Source organism: Pseudonaja textilis, chromosome 1, assembly GCF_049901715.1.
Source record: "Pseudonaja textilis isolate UNSWEBS1 chromosome 1, rPseTex1.2, whole genome shotgun sequence".
NCBI classification, from domain to species: Eukaryota; Metazoa; Chordata; class Lepidosauria; order Squamata; family Elapidae; genus Pseudonaja; species Pseudonaja textilis.
In genome coordinates, this window is record NC_141990.1 from 99,397,419 (window position 1) to 99,420,456 (window position 23,038).

Below are 23,038 nucleotides of genomic sequence, written 5' to 3' on the forward strand. Positions count from 1 at the left end.
AAGCATTGAAGCGAGGAGGGGACGAATCGCTCCAGCCGAGTGCTTTGCCCGCAACGTTCAGCGCAAAGCTCCGCCCTTCCAACGAAAGGATTGAGAACAGTATTTTAATTTCGGCGACCGGACCGCTTCATTGGTCGAGGAAGAAAAGGCGGGACGAATTCTAGCCAATAGAAGCGAGCGAAGGAATGAAGGGTAGGGCTTCAACCTGAATGACAGCTCGGGAGATAAACAAGTCCCTGCGCGAGACTTCTCCATTAACCGAGCTCCGTAACCTAGTTTTTCCCTCCAGAAGAAAGGAGCTGGTGGCAGGCCAAGGGAATGAGCTCGCTTCCCGGTTTCTTTAATGAGCCATTCGCCACTCGTTCACAACGTGAAGAGTCAGCAACTTCCCAGCACCCACTCAGCAATAATCGAGGGAGCGCGCCGTAACGCGCAGGCGCTTGCTGGCCAAGGTACTGCAAGAGACTCTGGGCCTTGTAGTTCCGGCATTCCCAGTCTTCCCCAAGCGCCTGCGAATTCGCGCCTCCATCACTACTACCTGACCCAGAAGCCCTTGCGACTCTAACTCTTGGAAGCCGTAGTTGAAGCGGGTGGCGGCTGAGGGGACTCCCCCCACTCCCCCCAAAACCCAAAACAAGGAAATGGTGCCCAGTATGGTGGCCTCGTGCCCTTGCGCTTGAATGCTACCGGTCCCGCCGCCGCCGCCGCCGCCGCCGCCTCACCCCGTTGCCCACCTCCCTCTCTTCCTTCTCTAGTCGCTCCTTCCATGGGTGAAAGACATGGACTACGAGTTCAAATCCAAGCTGGCGGCCGAGCGCGAGCGGGTGGAGGATCTGTTCGAGTACGAGGGCTGCAAAGTCGGGCGAGGCACCTACGGGCACGTCTACAAAGCGCGGCGCAAGGACGGGTAAGAAGGAACCGCGAGGCGGGGAGCGGGAAGAGCGCGGCGGCGGCGGCCCAGGGAGCTGAGGCGTCGGTTCTGCAGCGACTGAACTTTCAAGCCCTGCTCCCTCCTTCCGCGGTGCCGTCCCAGCAGCGGGGCTTAATTCCCGCACCCGTCGAGCTGGGGGGTTGGAGGGCAGGGCAACTAACTGCAGGGAGAGCCTTTGGTGGGCGGATCTAAGGGTCACAGTAGGCGGGGCCAGTGGTGGGCGGAGCCAGAGTCGAGGAAACTCCGAAAGCGTTGAGTACCTACGAGGCAGATTGGTGGTGACGGAATTTGAACCCCCGGCAATAGCAAAAGCATCTTTTGCGAATGGACGCTTTTCTGTGCCAGCGGGAAAAAAAAGTCAAAGGCTGTCCCATTGAAGCTGAAATGAAATCTTTGTTTGGGAAGGAAAAAAAAAACCCACCCTACTTAGCACAGCGATTTCTACCGTTTAAGAAAAAGGTGCCGGTTGGGTGAAATGATGCAAGCTGTCATTTCTTCTGCTTTCCTTATTTTCTTTCAAGAAGAAACAAAGATCGAGAGTCCTAAGTGAGTTTCCCTAACTAGAAAGCGGACAAGTCAGCTTCCAGGGAAGGAACTCTTCTGCTTTTCCATTCTAGTCATGGGTACTTTTCTCCCTGCATTATCACAGCACCCAAGATTGGTTCCACGACACTACCTAAACTTTTTGCTTGAACAGACAGCTTGATCCCAATGCTTGTGTGAACAACACAACACAGAGGACTAATCCTAGGACTTTTTAATCTTCTCATTTGTTCTCTTTTGGCAATGAGTGGATTCAACTTAGTTCACTCATTTCTTGCTATACTTTCTAGAAAAAGAAAGTGAGGAGAGATCATTTGTTTAATGCAAGAACAGCGACTGTCTTTATACAATTGCGTGCCTTCTGTTTTTCTTTGTGCTGAGTTCTTGATGGAAGGGATTGCATGGTTGCTGCTGTCTCCTCACTCTTTGGGATGAACATGCATCCTTCTCACTGGTAGTGCAACAGGAAGGATTAGGCATAGTGGTACCATCAAAAAGAAAGGCTTGGGTAAAAGGAAACATTGCCTGTATGGCTCTTCTGTTTCGTTCTGGGGTTTGAAGAAGTTGGCTAATTGGATCCAGTCCCCACTTTCAGAACGGGGTGGAATGAGGTGAAGCATCTATGCCCTGAAATGTCTTCCTCTGTACAGTAGTGGGCTCTTAGAAGTGGGAGCAATTTACTGGGGCAGCTTGAAACCTTCCCTGCTGGCCATTGATTTTGCTTCTGGGAAGCCAGCAAATGCCTATTACACGATGTGGCCATAATCAGGACCCAGACACTCAAATGCCTGGATTGTGATCTTTTGGCCATGAGGATGCTGTGACATCTGTAACTTATAGAACAGGTTGTAAGTTTTTTTTTTGTATTGTCGTAATTTTGAACAGTCAATGAATGAATGGAAGTAAGCCAAGGACTATTGGTACTGCATCACCCATCTAAAAAGGCAGAAGTGGTTGCTTGTATTTTTGTTTATTAATATCTCTGTGGCCAGAGAAATACAAGAGTAAAATGGCCAAACTCAGATGCATTAAAGAAGGAGATTCCAGGGATCTTGGGGCAGGTTATCTCTCTTTCTACTACTATTTATTATTTTGATGGCATGCCTCACAAATGAGCTGGTTTTGGTTCATTGTAACAGGTAGCATTAATCATCCTTTCCAAAATCAAGACTGTAAAATTAAAGATGAAAAGAGGATGCATGTTGTAATCTTTCTGCTCCTTTAGCAATTTCAGACCAGAAAAAGGTCTGAAAGACATAAGTGAAAAATGTATTGAAAAATAGAAAAAGGAAAAAGTGAGAAAAATAATCAGGATTGGGGATTCTTTAATAATCTCATATCCACCTCAAAATTGCTTCCGTACCTTAGAGCAAAGGTTCCTAAACTTTTTTTATTATCACAGCTCTCTTTAATGTGAACAGCTTCTCTAAAATTCCAAACACCAAAATGAATACAAATGTACAAAGAAAACAATACCATGAAAGTATGTAATGTAACAATCTAACTAAAAATTCTTCACTTACACACACATATACACATACACATGTCTTTATGGAAGTGTTTGCCTCCACCTTCCTAACGTATAGACAATGAAAAAATTAAAATCATAAGTTGAAGGAAAGTGCAAAAAGAAGAAAAGGGAAGCGGCATACCATGGAAATACCCCCACCCACCACCGTTTGCAAGATTAGTGGTATACCCCAGACTTTATATTTTAAAAAGAATAAATTATTTTAGAAAATACCCAGAAGTTCCAGGGAGCCAATCAGTCAGAGAATGTGATTTGTTCTGTATGGTGGATGATGGATAAAGAGAAAGGATTTGCACTGGATATTGGTGATTGGCTCCTACCTTTAAAAATCATCAGATCTGATATAAGTAGTCCTCAGTTAATGATGGCATTTGGAACCAAGAACTCTGTTACTATGCAACCTGGTAGTAAAGTTTCAACATCACATGATCATGTTGACTGATATTGGCAATTCTAGTTGCATTCATTAGATACTCCCACACAATTATTAGGCATGACATCACACTTGATTGCCATTTGTGACTTCCTGGTTTCCCGTTGACTTGCTTATTGGAAACCAGCAGTGAAAGTTGTAAATGGTGATCACATGACTGTAGGATGCTGCAACCATCATATCTGCGATTGGCTCAATTGCAAGCTGTTTGCCAAGTATCTGAATTGCGGTCATGAATTGCAGAGATGCTGCAATGGTTACAACTTTGAGGACCAGATAAGTCTGCTTGTTCAGCACCACTGTAACTTTGAACAGTTGCCAAACAAATGGTTTTTAATCAAGGACTATCTGTACTGTGCTTGGATACGTTCATGCCAAATAAAACTATTTTTTTAAAAAAATTATTCTCATTTTTAAGACAAACATAGACAAACAAAACATAAAAACATCAAGCCATCTTCCATATATATACATACAGTGTGTCAGTTGGTTTACAAATTGTTTGGTGCTTCCGTTTCGTAGTCTTCAATTACAATTGCATTGTATATATTCTCATATTTTCAGTCAAATATTAAATACATTAATATCATTGTTAATCATTTAATTATACTTTCATGTTTTATGAAATAATCCATATTTTACATAATTTGTTTTATGACATTTCATATTATCATCAAAAATCTATCCTACAATCATTTTGTAGATATAATAAAAGAATACATCTTCATATATTTATTATTTTCTAAGAATCTACATATTTCATTGCCATGTTTTATTGTCTAACCATTGATAGAATAGATCCCAAATTTTATAAAATTGTTTATCATCTTGTTCTCGGATTTCAAATGTCAATCTACTCATTTCAGCACATTCCAATATTTTCTTAAAGGTTTCCTCCTGTAATGGTATTTTCTCATTTTTCCAGTTTTTAGCAAATACAATCCTAGCCGCTGTTAATACATTTTACAATCAGGTATTTCAATTCTTTACTATATATTTCAGGTAAAATTCCTAATAAAAATATCTCTGGTTTCAAGTCTATATGCTTTTTTGTCATTTTTTCCAACCACGTGTGGATTTTAGTCCAATATTTTTTAGCATCCACACAAGTCCGCCACATATGGTAATATGAGCCAGGTGTCTGATGACATTTCCAACATTTTTCAGATTTGTTCTTGAACATTCTTGCTATTCTTGTTGGGGGAAATGCCACCTGTAAAACATCTTATACAAATTTTCTTCATATGCTGTTGACATTGTCATTTTATAATTTTGAGACCACAATTTTTGCCATTTCTCTAGATCAATCCCATATCCAAAATTCTTATCCCAAGCAATCATTGTTTCTTTAACTTGTTCTTCTTTTCTAATTAATAAATTTCTTTTCTAATTAATAAATTTCTAATAAATATCCATACAATTTTTTAATCACCTTTTCATCAGTACCTGTCAAAATCTTATCTAAATCATTCAGTTTATCATAGAAACCTTCTGTTTTAGAATCTTTATCATACCTTGAATGTATTTGCGCATATGAAAACCAATTCATCTTTATACCTTGTTTCTCTAATTTTTGCATAGATTTAAGCTCACCCTTTTCATTCAGTATTTCACCATATCTATCTATTTGTTCCTTTTTATATATTATAGGATAAGAAAATGCTTCAATAGTCGATAGCCAGACTGGAATTTTCAAATAACATTGTCTTTTAGTCTTCTCCCACAGAGACTCCTGTATATAATGTCTTCTAAAATACCCCCGTGTTTTAGTTCCTTTATACCACAGAAAAGCATGCCACCCCAACCACAGATCATGTCCTTCTAATGTCAACAATCTAGTATTTCTTAATGTTATCCATTCCTTAACCCACATCAAATTTGTAGTTTGGTAATACAACTCCCAATTAGGCAAACCAAATCCTCCTCTTATTCTGGCATCTTGCAAAAGTTTTAACTTTATTCTAGCTTTCTTACCTTGCCATATATATTTCAACACAATTTTATTTAAATCTTCAAAATAATCTTTTCCAAGCTTAACTGGAATTGTTTGGAACAAATAAAAAATTCTGGGTAGTATAGTCATCTTGATTGTTGATATTCTCCCTATTAATGACAGTTGTAAATTCTCCCATTTCGCCAAATCTAGCGCTATCTGCTGCTTAAGTTTGATATAATTATTCTCTTTTAGTGTACTACATCTTGCTGTCAAATGTATCCCCAAGTACTTGATGTTATTCGTGACCTGAATTTTCAATAGATCCGCCAGTTCTTCCTTTTGTCTTGATAGCATATTCTTTGTCAAGATCTTTGTCTTATCTTTATTTATTTTCAAACCAGTCACCTTTCCATATACCTCTATCTTTTCTATCAATTTTGATGCTGTTTCTAGTGGGTTTTCTAAAATGAAAACCAGATCATCTGCAAATGCTTGCAACTTAAATTCTTCCTTTTTAATTTTCATCCCTTTTATATCCTTTTCTTCTCTAATATTTCTGTTTAGCACTTCCAAGGTTAACACAAACAAGAGAAGTGATAGTGGGCACCCTTGTCTTGTTCCTTTTCTTATATCAATAGAGTCAGTTCTCCCTCTATCATTACCTTTACCGTTTGATTATGATATATAGCTTCTATTGCTTGAATAAATTTTTTACCAAAGCCCATCTGTTCTAGCTATGAATCGCCAATTCACATTATCAAATGCCTTCTGTGCATCTAGAAATATCAAAGCCATTTGTTTTTCAGGATGTGCCTCGTAGTATTCCAAAGTGTCCAATATTACTCTCATATTATCTTTAATTTGTCTCTTTGGCAGAAATCCATTTTGATCAGGATGGATAAAATTATTTAAGTATTTTTTAAGTCTTTCTGCCAACACTGAAGCAAAAATTTTATAATCTACATTTAGGAAATATGTCTATAGTTCTTGATTTGTAATGGATCGGCCTCCTCTTTTGGGACAAGTGTAGTATAAGCTTCTGACCATGATTTGGGGATCTTCTTCTTTAACATAACTTCATTCATAACTTCTAGCAATGGAAGGTTCAACGATTCTTGTAGTGTTTTATAAAATTCTGCCGGAAATCCATCTGGGCCTGGTGCCTTTCCATTGTTTTGCTTCTTAAATGCTTCAGTTAACTCCATCATCATTATATTGCTTTCTAACATTGTTTCAATCTCTTTAGGTATCTGGGGTAGATTAGCATTCTGTAAGTACTGTTTAACTTTTTCCTCATCAATATTCTCTTGTGTGTATAGTTTCCCATAATAGTCTCGTATGATTTCCTTCTCTTTACTACCATAGCAAACTTGGCCTTGGTCATCTATTAATTGCAATATTTTCCTTGATTCTTTCTCCTTTCTCAATTTATATGCTAATCATCTACCTGGTTTATTTGCATCTTCAAAGTAGTTCTGTTTCACACCTCTGATTTTCTGTGCTAGTTCTTTTTCTATTAGTCCCATTTTATGTTTAATTATATCCATTTTTAACTTAATGTCCTTTTTCTGTGGCATTTTCTGTAGCTCTTTTTCAAGTCCTTTATACTCATCCTCTGAGGCCTTAGAGGCTAGTCTTTTCATGGTATTTCTTTTCCTTGTATAGTCTATTATCAAGCCTCTGGCATATGCCTTCATTGTATCCCATACATTCTGGATTGATGTATCTTCTTGTTTGCTCTAAAGAAAAAAGCCAGTTCTTTCTCCAGCCACTGTATGAAGTCTTTTTCCTTTAAAATAGTATTATTTAGCATCCATCTAGATCTTCTTCTTTGTCCTTTCCATTTAATTGTCATTGGATTGTGATCTGCCCAAGTACTTGTTTCAATATTTATTTCTTGAATATTAGTTAACAATTCTGTTGACGTCCATATCATATCTATTCTGGACCATGATAAATGTCTATTTGAATAGAAGTGTATTGTTTAGTCTTAGCATTTCTTTCTCTCCATGTATCTTTTAAATTTATTTCATCTATCATTTTAAAAAAAGATTTAGGGAGAGTCTTTCTGTTTTGCTTTGTTGTTTTCTGTGCTGTGTAGTCCAGTTTATTATCTACAATTCCATTAAAATCTCCCATCATAACTATATTAGCATAGTCCAATTCAATCATTTTCATATGCAATTTTTTATAAAATTCTTCTTGATTGTCATTCGGGGCATAGATTGCAATCATGAGTGTTTTCATATTATTGTCCATTATTTCCACCATTAGTATTCTTCCATCATCATCAGTATAGATCAATTTCGCTGGGATAATATCTTTAATGTATAAAACCACTCCTCTTTTCTTGCATTGTGTCAAAGAAGTAAACATTTTCCCTAATTTTGGCTGTATCAACAGTTGTTCATGTTGCTTTTTAATATATACTTCTTGTAGGCAGATTATATCAAATTTTAATTTCTCTAATTTATGAAAAGTTTTCCTTCTTTTAACAGCTGAGTTAAGTCCATTTATGTTAATTGTAATCAGTTTTTTCTCTTCCATGGTTATATTTTGTAGTTAGGTTTAGCAGCTCTCGTAGATCTTGGTTCATGTTCTTTGGCTTCCTCCTTTCCGCCTACTGCACCTTCTTTTTCAATCGCCATTTGGCAGTCCTCTTGGAATTCAATTAGTGACATTTCTTTTTCTGCCTCCTCCTCTTTCCCTCCAAAATATTCTGTGTAAAATAATTCAGCTTTCTGAATTGAGTCAATTCTATGTCTCCGTTCTTGCCATGTAAACATTAAAGCTTCTGGAATCAGCTATCTATAATTCACCTCTTTTTTAAGTAGGATTTTAGTCAGAAATCGGTATTCTCTTCTCATCTCTCTCACTCTTCTGGGTACTTGTTTCAGGACCACAATCTCCTTGTCTTTATATTTCAATATTTTCTCTCTTGCCACTTGCAATATTTGCGTTTTAATGGCTTTCTTTGTAAATCTGATGTGAACTTCTCTTGGTAAGCTATTTCTCATTGCATATCTTGTGAAGACTCGAAAAACCTCGTCTAGTCCATCCATCATCTTCTCTTTAGTTATTTGCAAAGCTTCAGCCAAAATTTCTATCATTATCTCAGCTAGGTTTTGTCCCTTTTCTTCCTCTATGTTTTGGAATCTGAAATAAAATTCTGATCTGTCCATCTCAACATCCCACATTTATCTTGTTCAACCACAGTTAATCTGCTATCAATATCTCCAATCCTCTTATCTCTTTGTTTATCTTCTTCAATTTTTTGGAATCTCTCATCATACTTCATCATCATTTGTTGAATGTTCTCCACCTTTTCATCATTTTTTCCTGTTCTTTGTTCAATGTTCTCTGTTCCCTTTTCAATATTCTCTGTTCTTATTTGAATATTTTGAATTCCTTGCATAATCATCTGCAGCGTCACTTTTTCCTGTTCTTTTTCTTGCTGTAACATCGTCTGTATTGAGCGTTGTCCTCCAGATGGTGAAGAGGAAGAAGTAGAAGTTGAGGAACCAGGGGCTGTTAGTTTCCTACTCATTTCGGACAATTCAAAATCTTCAGGTTCTTCTAGACTTAATCCACTTGTGAAATAACCAATTGTAATTCCAAGTAAAAATGGGGAAAAAGAAACCAAATAATACCAATAATACCAATAATAAGAATCATCATCATCATCTTCAGGTTCTTGTATACCATAATCCAATCGATTGGTTAGATAGCAGTAAAAACTCAAAAATGGAAGAAAAGACCATAAATACACACAAAAAAGAAAAAATTGTTAAATCCTGAAAAAGGCGGAAAAATAAAAAATAAAAGACTAAAGAAGAGAAAAGAAAAGTTCTTCAGGTTCTTCAACACCTTAATCCAATTAAAAAGTCTCAGGTATAAAAGAATGCATAAGAAAAAGAAGAAAGTCACAAAAATTTAAAAAAAAACCCAATATGGAAGGTAAATAGAAAAAAAAATATACAAGGGAGGGAGAGAGAAAAAAGAAAAGAGACTACTCCCTTAAAGAGAAAAAAAAGGAAGGAAATCATTAATACTAAAGCTTTTCCTTTAAAATAATATGCAAACATGAAAATTAGACTTCAAAAACAAAAAGAAAGACAAAAACAAGTTCCAAAAGGCCAAAAATCCATATAACTATTGCAAAAAGTAAGCTAGTAAGGAGGGGGTTTGTTAAAGTAAGAAATAACCCAGCTTAAAAAAATAAAAAGAGCACACTGCACCTTGTTTAGTTATCCAAGGCTTTTGTTAAAATTTATAACTCTCTTCTCCAGAATCGTATCACCTTTTTTTCTATAAACTTCAACACCAGACTGCAGCTATTGATAGAAACCCAGAAGAGCACCTGCAGTAATACTCTCCCATGCTCTTCCCTCTATCTTATCAAACAAGCAATGTCCTTGAAAAGAAGTCTCAGTTCTTTCTCAGCTTTGTCTGGTCAAGAAAAAAGGAGATAGAATATTTCCAAGCCTCTAGTTGGCAGTGTTACAAAGTTTCTTCTGCTTTCACTTTCTCCCTCCTTTTCCAAACAAAATAAAAATTAATTAAAAAGGGAAAAAGATATTAAAAAAGATGACTAAAAGGGAGTCTCTAGCCTAGAATATTATAAAGTCAAAAAGGAGAGAAAGAATAGGTGGAAGAAGAAAAAAAAACCAGTTCAGTTTCAAAATATAAAATCATGTGTAGAAAATCCAGCAATGAGAAAAAAATAAAAAAAATATTACTTTGACTTCCTGTTTAAAACTGCCACTTAATCACTTCTGTCAAAACTTTTACAGATTCTTTTTTTTCCTTAGGGCGTCCTTTTAAACCTTAAAGTAAAGAAAAAGTTCTCACCAAACCGGCACACTTTCTCTTTCCATTCTCTTTCGTTTCGGAGCTGTCCCAACTTCAGCAGCTTTAATGGCTGCCTCTTTGCCGCTGGCAAAAAGAGCTTCTCCTGGATCTACCAGGGACTTTGCAGTGTCCCTGGGATTGACAGGATGCTCTGTTTACATTCAGGGAGGAGCTGGCGTCGCAACGATATGGCATGCGAAATTGGAGGTCTGAGATCGCTGCCAATATCTTTGTTCCTGGACGGTCCAAACGGATCTAAACCATCCCAAAGAGACAGTGAATGCAAATAAAACTATTAATAAAACTATTTGGCAGTTGGAATCTCACCAGGCTCAAGGTTGACTCAGAGTTTCATCCTTCCGAGGTCAGCAAAATGAGGGCCCAAATTGTTGGGGGCAAGAGGTTGACTCTGTAAACCACTTAGAGAGAGTTGTAAAGCACTGAAGCCATATATAAAGTGCTATTGCTATTAATACAGAAAAAAGGGATCCCTAGATGTGGTTACTCCACTAGAAGGACCTAAAAGTAGGAAACACTTTACCTATTAATGATTCCTTGTCTTCTGAAGCCTGTGAACTAATGAAAGTATGTGACTAATTAGAATTAGTCCTTGATTGTCACTAGTATGTGTTATTGGGCATAAGGTCCCAGCTGTTGTAAATAATTAAATTTGCTTTGGGGGTTCATTTTGAAATTAAACATGGAAAATGGACAAACAGCCTCAGAGCAATTGGAGTTTTTTTACAGCGTGATGTAGAATGTAAGTAGTTTAAAAATGCACAAGTCAAAAAGTACTTCTTTGTTGGATTATTGTATATCTTGTATACATATGTTGACCAAAGCATTTGTGATTCCAAAACTTTCAAATTCAAAGTTGTACAGATTTATATAAAAAAAAAAAGACAATGGAAATAGTGGCATTTATTTTTAAGTAAATATACATAAATTTGGGGAGCATATCTTCATGGGTCTCCTTCCTGCCAGGCCCATCCCTCCTGTGCCTTGAAAGGAGACTGCCCTGCCAAAGATCTACTGGTCTTTTGTCATGGACAGGATACTTCAGCTGTGAGTTTTATGAAGGAATTTTTTCCTTCTTTTTAAATTGCTGGGTTGTTCTTTTTTGTTGTTTTTGTATTTTAATTGTTTGTAAGCGTCCTAAAGTCATATATATGAGATGGGCAGCTATATAAATTTGAATAATAAGATATTCCAAGCTAATAGTAAAATTACAATCATATATTGATGGATCAGAATACCTACTTCAAACAAAAATATAGCTTCCTAGCTCACTAGTTATTTCTTTTACCTATTTAACTAATATTTTAAAAGAAATTCTAGAGGTGAATTATATTTTGTATTTCAGAAGGTTTTGACAGTCATTGAAGTACTACAACATGATAGTTGAAATAATTATTGTATACTAATGCTATTGATTAAAGGGAGAATTAGTCAGACCTTTTAATATACACTGCTCAAAAAAATAAAGGGAACACTTAAACAACACAATATAACTCCAAGTCAATCACACTTCTGTGAAATCAAACTGTCCACTTAGGTAGCAACACTGATTGACAATCAATTTCACATGCTGTTGTGCAAATGGAATGGACAACAGGTGGAAAGCATAGGCAGTTGGCAAGACATCCCCAATAAAGGAGTGGTTCTGCAGATGGTGACCACAGACCACTTCTCAGTTCTTATGCTTTCTGGCTGATGGTTTGGTCACTTTTGAATGCTGGCAGTGCTTTCACTCTAGTGGTAGCATGAGACGGAGTCTACAACCCACACAAGTGGCTTAGGTAGTGCAGCTCATCCAGGATGGCACATCAATGCCAGCTTTGGCAAGAAGGTTTGCTATGTCTGTCAGTGTAGTGTCCAGAGCATGGAGGTGCAACCAGGAGACAGACCAGTACATCAGGAGACGTGGAGGAGGCTGTAGGAGGGCAACAACCCAGCATTAGGACCGCTACCTCCACCTTTGTGCAAGGAGGGACAGGAGGAGCACTGCCAGAGCCCTGCAAAATGACCTCCAGTGGGCCACAAATGTGCATGTGGCTGCTCAAACAGTCAGAAACAGACTCCATGAGGGTGGTATGAGGGCCCGACGTCCACAGGTGGGGGTTGTGCTTACATCCCAACACTGTGCAGATGTTTGGCATTTGCCAGAGAACACCAAGATTGGCAAATTCGCCACTGGCGCCCTGTGCTCTTTACAGATGAAAGCAGGTTCACACTGAACACATGTGACAGATGGGACAGGGTCTGGAGATGCCGTGGAGAACATTCTGCTGCCTGCAACATCCTCCAGCATGACCAGTTTGGCAGTGGGTCAGTAATGGTGTGGGGTGGCATTTCTTTAGGGGGCCGCACAGCCCTCCATGTGCTCGCCAGAGGTAGCCTGACTGCCATTAGGTACCGAGATGAGATCCTCAGACCCCTTGTGAGACCATATGCTGGTGCGGTTGGCCCTGGGTTCCTCCTAATGCAAAACAATGCTAGACCTCATGTGGCTGGAGTGTATCAGCAGTTCCTGCAAGACGAAGGTATTGATGCTATGGACTGGCCCGCCCATTCCCCAGACTTGAATCCAATTGAGCACATCTGGGACATCATGTCTCGCTCCATCCACCAACGCCACGTTGCACCACAGACTATCCAGGAGGTGTGGGATGCTTTAGTCCAGGTGTGGGAGGAGATCCCTCAGGAGACCATCCGCCACCTCATCAGGAGATGCCCAGGCATTGTAGGGAGGTCATACAGGCACGTGGAGGCTACACACACTACTGAGCATCATTTTGACTTGTTTTAAGGACATTACATCAAAGTTGGATCAGCCTGTAGTGTTTTTTTCCACTTTAATTTTGAGTGTAACTCCAAATCCAGACCTCCATGGGTTGCTAAATTTGATTTCCATTGATAATTTTTGTGTGATTTTGTTGTCAGCACATTCAACTATGTAATGAATAAAGTATTTAATAAGAATATTTCATTCATTCAGATCTAAGGTATCTTATTTTTGTGTTCCCTTTATTTTTTTGAGCAGTGTATTTCTTTATAACATGGAACATTGGGTAGGTTTGGGAATCACCATTCTATTATACATTGCATATATATGAGGACTAATTTGTCATACTTACATTCTATATGTTCTTCATTCTTCAAAAGCTTTGACTTCTTCAAGTAGATGATGATCATGCCCACATCTGAAAAAGTATTAATCAAAGATCTGAAGGGGAACAGGGTAAATTCATATTTCTGACATTTGAAGAGAGATAATATGTAAACTTCTATACTAAAAGTCTTCAAGTCAAGATGATGAATGTATAGTTCAAATAGAAGGTATAATGGGCTAAACAGAAACCTGGGAACATTTATTTTTCAAGGAATTCTACATCATAAGAGTGCAGAGTGCTGTAATAAAAGCATAAAAAGAGACTTAAGACATAATCTGTGAAGTAATTTAATGATAGGAAATATCATTTTCTATCAAAAACTGTCTAAATAGATGGTTAAATTGTAGGATGATAACTGAGTTAAAGGAGTATTAAAGCTCAAAATATTTCAAAAATCTTTGTGTGTATTTTGATCTGACCCAGACCAGTTCCACTTTATGTTCTTAAAATTAGAGAACTTCTTCCTATTTTTCTTATAAACAAAGCAAATATGGCTAGAAATTTCTCTCAATGTCATCACTGTAGTATTTGCCAATTTTGAATTAAAAATGTCTAAGCAAAGCCTTTCCTGTTTTGATACCTTAGATGGTAGGAAATAGCAATGGAATTTACTCATTGCCAAGGTTAAGTGGGGCTGTTTTTAGTTAGCTAGTCCGGCACTTTATCTCTCCTTTTGTCATAGCTGTTGCTGTAATATTTCCCTTGGGTAAAGATTTGAGTATATTCAGGCCACTATGAATCCCATAATTCTGTAATAGGATTGACTTCAGCTTCTGAACAATCTGTACTGAAAAAGAAAAAAAAGTTGCCAGTCTTTATAAATATGAAGATATGTTGAAAATACATATTGAAAATGCCTGTTGAAATCTTATTTAGCCATGTGTCTGGCTTTTAAATGAACCTGGAGTTGAATATGTAGGCTCAGAGAATGGAATACATTTCTTATATGCCTGTTTGCTGTAAATTTTGCTCAGTTTGCATAATGTGTCCCAGGTGGAAAATTGGTTGCTATAAATTGCTTCAATTTCTTATTTGTAGGCTAAAGAATTCCCCCAAGGTCAAACTACTGAAATTTGGTATCAGATCACCAAATAATATGAGAGTTATCTTTTTTTTCTGGAACAGGAAACTCACTTTGTAATACCTCTAACACGTTTAATTCAGTTTTTTAAAAATAATAATACACTCAATCACATCTCACTCAGGAAGTGATGGAAAATTTGCTTTGATATGTTTTGATATAATCATTGTGTCATTGCCTTCTATGTCTCTCAGTGGCTTGTTTTTTTTAAAGAGTAGCTCTCAACGGGGTTTCTTACCCTAATTTTGCAGTTGACAAAATGTAGATTTTTCATAGAATGGTATTCTTTCTTTAATATGAAGTATACATATTGTTCTGATTGTATATCTACAACAATATCATTAAAATTCTGCAAAACAGACATAATTAATGATATAATAACGAATTGGTTACTTATTCTCTGTTCCTTACTTAATTTTGTTTCAAAACTCAGACAGCTTGATTGTGAATATATGGCCAAAAATTATTTAATTTTGGATATAAAATTAAATATAGATCTATCCTTGGACAGATCTTGAATGAACAATGCATGATATTAAGTTTAATACATCTGAAATGTTGCATCCTACAATTAGCTTTGGGCCATATGAAATCATACATCAACAGATTATCCTTGATATATTGGGAAGACATCATGTTCAGCCAAAAGCTATCTCTATGAGCATGCCATTACTAATCCTGTCTCTGTTTTTCTGTCTATATACGTTTTCATTCCAATGTGGAACTAAAAAACATGAAAGAAATACCCTATTTCAGCTTCATCATACATACAGTATTGTGAATTCTGGACCAGTCTTCCAACTATGGAAAAGTACACTGTAGCACCGTAATACGGGATACTGTACTTGTAGCCTTAAAAGATTAGGTAAGCATTGGAAGATTAGGTGGAGAGAAATTATGATAGTGTCCCTCCTAGTAGGGATGCAAAGTATGAGAGAAATGAAGACACAGCTGGAAAATCAGTGAGACTTTCATGGTTTATTCACATAACGATAATATTCTCTCTTTAATCTGTTACTATTAAAATGTACTGTACAGTATAAGTGCAGTTCCAAGTGTGTGGATATACTTGGTTTGATGCAATTTTGATGTAATAATCTATGGAGCCACTTTGTCATTTCCTGATGATTTAGATTGTTTACTAAATTTTAAATTCAGAATGTATATATACTAAAACTTGAGGAAGGCAAAGACAAAGAGTTGTATTCCCATTTAATTATGCATCACTGATAGCAAACAACTCTAATATGGATAGTGGTGAATTTTTAGGAAGGACTTTTATAAATTATAAAAATGGCTACTCAAACTGAAAATGATATTACTTTGGAACTGTAAATCCTACTTCAATAGAAAATATCAACACTTCTCTGAGGTTGGACAGTTAAGAATATATCCATTTGTTGCTCGCCTGGTTTCCCGTTTTCACAAATTTTAATGCAAAAGACTTGTAGGGCAGATTATGAAAACAAACATCTCTGGCCCTCAGTTAGGAGTTATTCTTTCTCATCTACTGCACTATAGTACAGATAATCCTCGACTTACGACCACAATTGAGCTCCAAATTTATGTTGCTAAGTGAGAAATTTGTTAAGTGAGTTTTGCCCTGTTTTATGAGCTTTCTTGCCACAGTTGCTAAGTGAATCATTGTAGTTCTTATATTAGTGACATGGTTGATAAATGAATCTGGCTTCCCCATTGACTTTGCTTATCAGAAGGTTGAAAAAGATGTTCACATGGCCCTAGGACATTGCAAGCATCATAAATGTGAGTCAGTTGTCAGGCATCCAAATCTAAGTCATGTGATCATGGGGATTCTGCAACAGTCATAAGTGTGAAAAATGATCATGTCACTTTTTTCAGCTGTTCCTCCTTTTCTTCATCAACTACCTCCGGACCTGGGGGCTGTTGACTCTCCATCTGAGGGCTGACGGATGGCCCAGGCTCCGCCTCTCTCTCTCTCTCTCTCTCTGCCAGCTCCATTCCCCCTTCCCCCTCAGAGCTCCCAGGTTGCCCTGATGCTGACCCTGACTCCCACGCCTCCTCCTCCTCCTCTGATTGGGCTGCTGGAGGAGCCGGTGGCCGATAGGCCACATCAATACGTGTGTGCATGGACATGCTGTTTAAATGTCAAGAAATAAACAGAATCAATGGGAAACCACTCTGCACGTCTAATTTTTTTTTTTACTGGTATTTTAATGATAACAGTATACATAGTTACTTGGGAGCAAGTTCATTGAAAGTGACTTATTTTGGGGTAGCCGTGTTTAGGGTTGTACTGTTTACCAACTTGTCAATTTCCTCGTTACGTTACATTGAGTTGGATGCCTCTTCAGAAGCAGGCTAGAGATTTAGAAGGATAATTCAGGGATATGTCTTTCTTTATGAAGTTTTATAATGGAGAAATAAATTAATGGTTAATGCTGCTGCTTAGAAATCTACAAGTAAAATACATCTGTAATTAACTCCAGTATATATACGTACAAAGCTTTAGTGAATATTCATTTAAAAATGGTAAAATCACACAGTAATGGTTACTACTAGAACATCAAGAAGGAGCGTGGCAAATCTAGTAAACTCTATGCAGTTCTTTAGAGAAGTACTAAATGGAGATAAACCTGAAGGAAGAATGGCTAAATAAACATCAGCTTACTCTGGGTATAAGGCAATTCAAGATAATACTGTTTGATTCTCTTTGTCAGATTTTCAAGCTTCTAGTATAATGCCTTTTAACTATAGAGTTGCCATACTGCTTGTGATGTTTGTTTCCTGATCTGGCCTACCTGAAAGGATAATGACAAATACTAAGGAAGTACATTTAAATAATTAAATAATTTTTAAAAGAGAAGTGGGGTGATAGAGGACTTAGTTTCTTAATTAAAGAAATCTGTGGCAAACTTTTAGTGTGGGATTTTTAAAAAAAAAAATGGAAGCAGTGTAGCAGTGTTGCCAGTTAAAATTCCATAGAAACCCCCAGCAGCAATGCATATTTATAGTTTTCTAATCACCATGGTAGCAAGGGACTGCTGCTGTATAGCTAAAATCCATGTTAGCAGGTTACACAAATGTATGATTTCACCTGCCTTTCTTCTCAGAGGGATGAAAACATTTAGTACCTGATACATCATTATAATTATGTATTTGTTGATTAATCTATTTGTATTCTAGAATCTAGACAGACAATAAGGTTACACAGATATTTTTATATTGTACATTGTCAGTTGTGAATCTTTCTAAAATGATTAATTTTCAGCCAAGTTATTGATATAGAAATAGCAGTTTTGTTTTCAGTGAGTGATAGCATAGTCTGTAAAATTTCTTTTTTATATGGCCAGCTATCTGTGCATTTGATTTATGTAGGACATTGGCTACAATGAAATGTTAGCTTTCCATGCTTCTTGAGACACATTTAAATGTACTTTGTAGGGTTTGCTGGGACATGTAAATGGAATATTAGCAAAGGAGCTTACTAGCAGCTTGATTAGGATGCTGTTAGGATGCTAACACTGCATATGAGTAGGAAACACATATGCTTCATAAATTTAAAAATGGCTAAATGAATTTAATTTTGTTATGCATGTGGAAAACTTACCAAAGTAAAACCTTTCATATGGCCTATATCTTGTAGGAATGAGATTTAAAAGTGGGAGAAAATACAGTAACTTTGGGGGCATATTTTAAATCTACGTAATTTAATATTGGAATTTATGAATGCTGCAGTGTCTGGTTAGAAGAGTTACTTGTCTGTAGCAACAGTAACTCTGAAGTACTCTGACTTGTATTGATTATGTATACTGTATTATAATTGTGCCAACCTTGTATTTTTGAACTTGATTTTGTAAAATGCTGATATAGCCGGCTGATCTGATCTTTCTAAATCAATATGCCTAATAAATTCAGAGTCTTGGGGTCTATTAAGATTATAAGCTGTAAACTATAATAACTGGTAGTTATTCCAACAAGAATATGTAAACTATTGACACAAGGAACATTCAAAATATCCAGTAGGTTTGAGAATAAGTTTACAGAAAATGCAATTATCAGTTAATAAGGATTCGGTTTTTGGAATTTGGAACTATAACATCATGCTTAACTATTGTCAAATATTAAATACTGGAAACCAACAATCAGTGTTAATTTTCTGATTTAGACAACTTTGAAATATGCATATATAACATGTATGATTAGATGAGTAATATGAGGATCAAAATAAACTAATACCCTAGTATCTCTGGAAACCAAAGGCACCTTCAGGTAAAGAAGCTTCTTGGATGAGAAGTAAAATATCTTCAAGAAAAATCAAGAAATTCCAGTTGCCATTTGAAAAAAGCAACCATGATCTGGATGACTGAAAACCTTCATAAAGATGTATCTCTGAAAACATATACATCAATTAGAAATCTATTGGAAATAATGTCTATTGATTTAACTCTTTTCCCATGCTGAATTGACTTTATGGAGAAACCCAATTTTGAAAATTGGGAAAAAGATAATAATATGAAAAAAATGTGGATGAAAGTGGGAATATTAACTTTAGACTGATTTTTCCCCTCATTTGTGTCAGAAGCACTGAGGCGCTTCCAGGTTGGAAGGATTAGCCAGTGACATCACCATTGCCCAGGGGGATGCCCAGTTGCTGGGTCCCTTTCATGTCCTGGCAGGAGCTGGAGCGAAGGATGGGAGCTCACTCCTCCCCATATGTACTTTGGATATATTATGCAAAGACCTACCTCTGGAAAAGTTTCTAATGCTGGAAAGTGAAAGGAAAGGGAAGAAGAGAACAATTAATATTTTTAATTATACTGGTGATGAATGCACCGCAGGAAGACTAGAAGGACCATGTTGGGGACAGATTGTCATGAAGAAAACCTGTGTGATTACTAAGGGTCAACGCTGATATGTTGGCATGTAGTCAGTCAAACCAAAGATATTTTTGTAATCATACCGATTTATTTAGTATTGTTGACAAAGGACGCTAAGGTTCCTCTCTCTTTATTTTCTATTTATTTATTAAGAATATTTATATTGCCAGCCAACTCATAGATGGGAAGCTTATAGAAGTCAAATCTCAAATAAAAAAACCCATTAATTCCACTGTGTATGGCATGTCTTTCATCTCCTGGGCTATTCCACTGATATGGTAGTAGTGGCATATTCCAAGAAGTAGTGTGCCCCAATATAATATGAATAAAAGACCTGAAATTGTTTGCCAGTCTCCCCCAGATGCCCAGCTGTCAGATCTAAGCCAAAGATAACACAGTGAAATCCAATCAAACCTAGTTCATATTTGCTTATGACTAATAGACAGAATCTCACCAGACTAAAGCTATAACCTTGTAACCTAATAGACATATCCTACGAGATTCCTCCCCCTCCCCCCATCCAGTTCACGCCATCACGGTCTCTGATCTTGGGCCCTTCTCTGGAATGTGCTGCTGCCTCCCTGGGAAGCCACAGTGCTACCGCTGACATCCCCCCCCAATCCTTCTTCAGCTGCCCATTCCAGCACATTAGCAAACGCATTGGGACTATAATTCTCAGAGGTCAAGGTGAACAGTGCCTACTGGTTACACATTCTGGGATTTGTAATCCCAGTGCACTTGGAGGATAGCCATTGCAAAAAGCTGTTCTGCAGCAGCAAGGAATGATACAATTATTACTTGTTGCCATCACTTTTAACTTATCATAGACACCTGTCAATGTAATTCTTTTTATATAGTTAAACAGGTCTTCCATCTAATACTTCAACACATTTAGAAATGTACCTATGTCTTTTACGCTTTTAAAAATAAAGCTGATGCAATATCTTGGACAATAAAATGGATATGGTGTTCAGAGTTTTTAGAACAGAATTTTCCCTGGGCTACAAGAGATTAGCAGCATTATAGCTTTAACTAGTTGTGAGTGGAAGAAATATTTCAGGGTTCAAATGGAAGATCCCTCCCAAATAACCACCAGTGTTAAATAATTAACTATCATCTGTAATTGGAAATGTCTCATTAGATTAAAATATATATACATTTGTGTGGTACCTGCACCACTGATGACCAGTTAGCTTTATCACTCTATTCCTTCCGTACAGATAAAGTTTTCATTTTTATTTAAAATGTATGAATGCTTCTAGAATTTACATTTTACTTAAATGTTTTCATCATAATATTATAGCATCATGCTATCCCCACTTTCTGTTGAAGCAAAAGCTATGGTGTTTTCTTCTGTCTCAAAGTGATTTATGACTCCTGTGCTGGGTGTTGTTACTTTTTCTTGTGCTAAATGGCAAAATTTTGAAATACCTCCTTCAGTAAAGATGATTTCCCTCATACCATAAAATTAGGATATGTCCTGATATTAAAGACATTTTTTAAAAAGTACTTGTGTTTACTTTAAAAAGCACAAACTAGATTGTTCATGTTGATTTTGTGAAGTGTGTGAATCAGCAATGCTGTCTGGATAAAGATAATAGTTTTGGTTTTCCACTGAGTTGAAGGTGGTTCAAAAGAAAGGTCTTCATCCTTTTTCTGATTCTGTAAGCATTTATTTTTTAACGTTACAGTTGTAAAATGTGCTTAACCAGAATTAACTGTGGGGTGACTTAGTGTATGACATAGGAGGCAAAGTTTTTTTCAAATGGCTTTCACTTTTTTAAGGTTGCCTTTTTCCAACTTAAGATATACCAGAAGATGAGAACCATATTTGCTATTTGTTCCTTTGACAACTTCTCAACTGCTTAAATGGATTTAGTTTGGCAATGATCTTGTTTCCAAATAGAATGCTTGCTTATTAGAGACTGGCTCCATGGGTATCTAGATACTAGGCACTGCTGAGTTTTGAGGTGTGAATCCTGTATATCTACATAAATTTCTGCCTTTTACTTCTGCTGTGTTCATAGATTCCAATGGGCTTCGTATTTGGACTTCAAGCCTTGGAGGTAGCAAGATACTCAGCAGAAGGTAAAGAGGAGTGCTGCCTTCTGGCATCATAATGTGTGCCTGTGTGCGAGTGTGCACCGACATAGTACTGTGCAGTCCTTGAAGGTGAAAAATAAATACATGTATAACATCAGGGTCCTGGTTAATAGTCATGTTATTAGACTGCTTGTTTGAGCTGTTCATACAATCCATGAAACTAAGAATGCCCTTTCATTGGTGTCTACTCTAACTACATTCCATTTTCAAAGGATCCACTGGCAACAGTAGGAATAAAGGGGCAGAAATGAAGGGAGTAGGAGAAAACAGACATTTCTGATGTAATTTTCTTTTGTATGTCTCTTATTTTCTGGGTGTATATTTATCTGAGGCTTTCTGGAACCATACAACAAGTTAAAATCAAACATGGAAAAGCTGAAGTTCGCCCAATAAATATGTTACGCTTCTTAACTTACTCCATGTAACTTAAGAATTTATTAGATTCTTTAATTCTTTACACTTGGTTAGCACTTAACTCTTTTTCTCAATATGGAAGTGAGAAAATTTGTGAAATATTTAATTTCAAACCCTCTATTTATTGCAGTGTGAGTTTTGATAGGGAACTTTGGTGATAATCTCTTTTACATTTTCCTTGAACTGAGATATTTGAAACTTTTGCTTTACATAAACTCATCAGGAACAAACAGAAACAAATATTCTTTTCCTCAGTGATAATATTTTAATTTCAACAGCTGCTGTGTATCTGCTTCTACTGCAGTAATTGCAATTAAAGATTTATATGACTCAGGCTATGTAAATAAATTTATAGACAATAGTGAAGAATGGCTGCTTATGATAGTGTTTGAATTGGGCCATTTTAAGGCTGCTTGAAACTTGGAGTCATTGTTGGATGAATACCATTTACGTGTAAGAAAAATATTAAATAATTATGCCAGGCAGAACATAGATTAGTTGCATTTAAAATTTCACTGCATATACACAGATGGTTTGTGATTGAATTTTATTTGCTAAGGTAAAGGAGAACTATAAACATAAATGTGCTTTATTTTCTTTGGAACAAGTACAGGGAACTTATCTTTTATGGTAATCCTAGGTGCTCGGGTATTCATCATCTCTCTTGTCTTGCTGCTGAAATATAGCTCTGTATGTCGAGCATATAAAAAATATTCTGCAGAATTGCAAAATAAAGATGGTTCTTTTGTGGTTTCAGTTCTGTTAAGGAATTTTTACTGCTCCATACTGTGTAACAATTTTCAGTGCATGTTATATCTGCAAGAAGGCTGAAGTCATTAGTTTTAGGAATTCCTTTTCCTGACAAGAATAGAATTGGCTCCAGAGGTGGCACTCTCAGCAGGAAGTTATTTTAGGATTGCAATAATAGCATGTGACTGAACAGCCTTGTTAGAAGTTTAGAAGACTGAATATAAACCAGAGGTTCTTTTAGATGAATTCTCTGCCCTTAAGAGTAGGCTCCCTCAGACCCTTCCCCCCACTTTAACTTTCCTAATCCATACTATAATGTTCTTCAGGACAGCACTTTTGAATATCATATCAAGTTACATATACTCAGATAACCGTGAGGGTAGATTCTTGTAAAAGAATTGTTTCTTTTTAGACCTGTGTCGCTCCTGGCTGG

General features: G+C 36.8%; 1 protein-coding gene across 6 annotated transcripts in view; it reads left to right on the forward strand.

Annotated features, from left to right (window-relative positions):
• Positions 1–207: 207 nt before the first annotated feature.
• The window catches only part of CDK19 (cyclin dependent kinase 19), a 94,504-nt gene continuing 71,673 nt past the window's right edge, over positions 208–23,038 (forward strand). For 2 of the 6 annotated variants that reach the window (XM_026726610.2, XM_087912920.1), the window contains exon 1: positions 472–907. In XM_026726610.2, the coding sequence (XP_026582395.1) occupies positions 780–907 (128 nt within the window). In that variant the 5' untranslated portion in view covers positions 472–779. The other 4 variants (XM_087912929.1, XM_026726612.2, XM_087912925.1 and 1 more) reach the window with 4 other exon arrangements.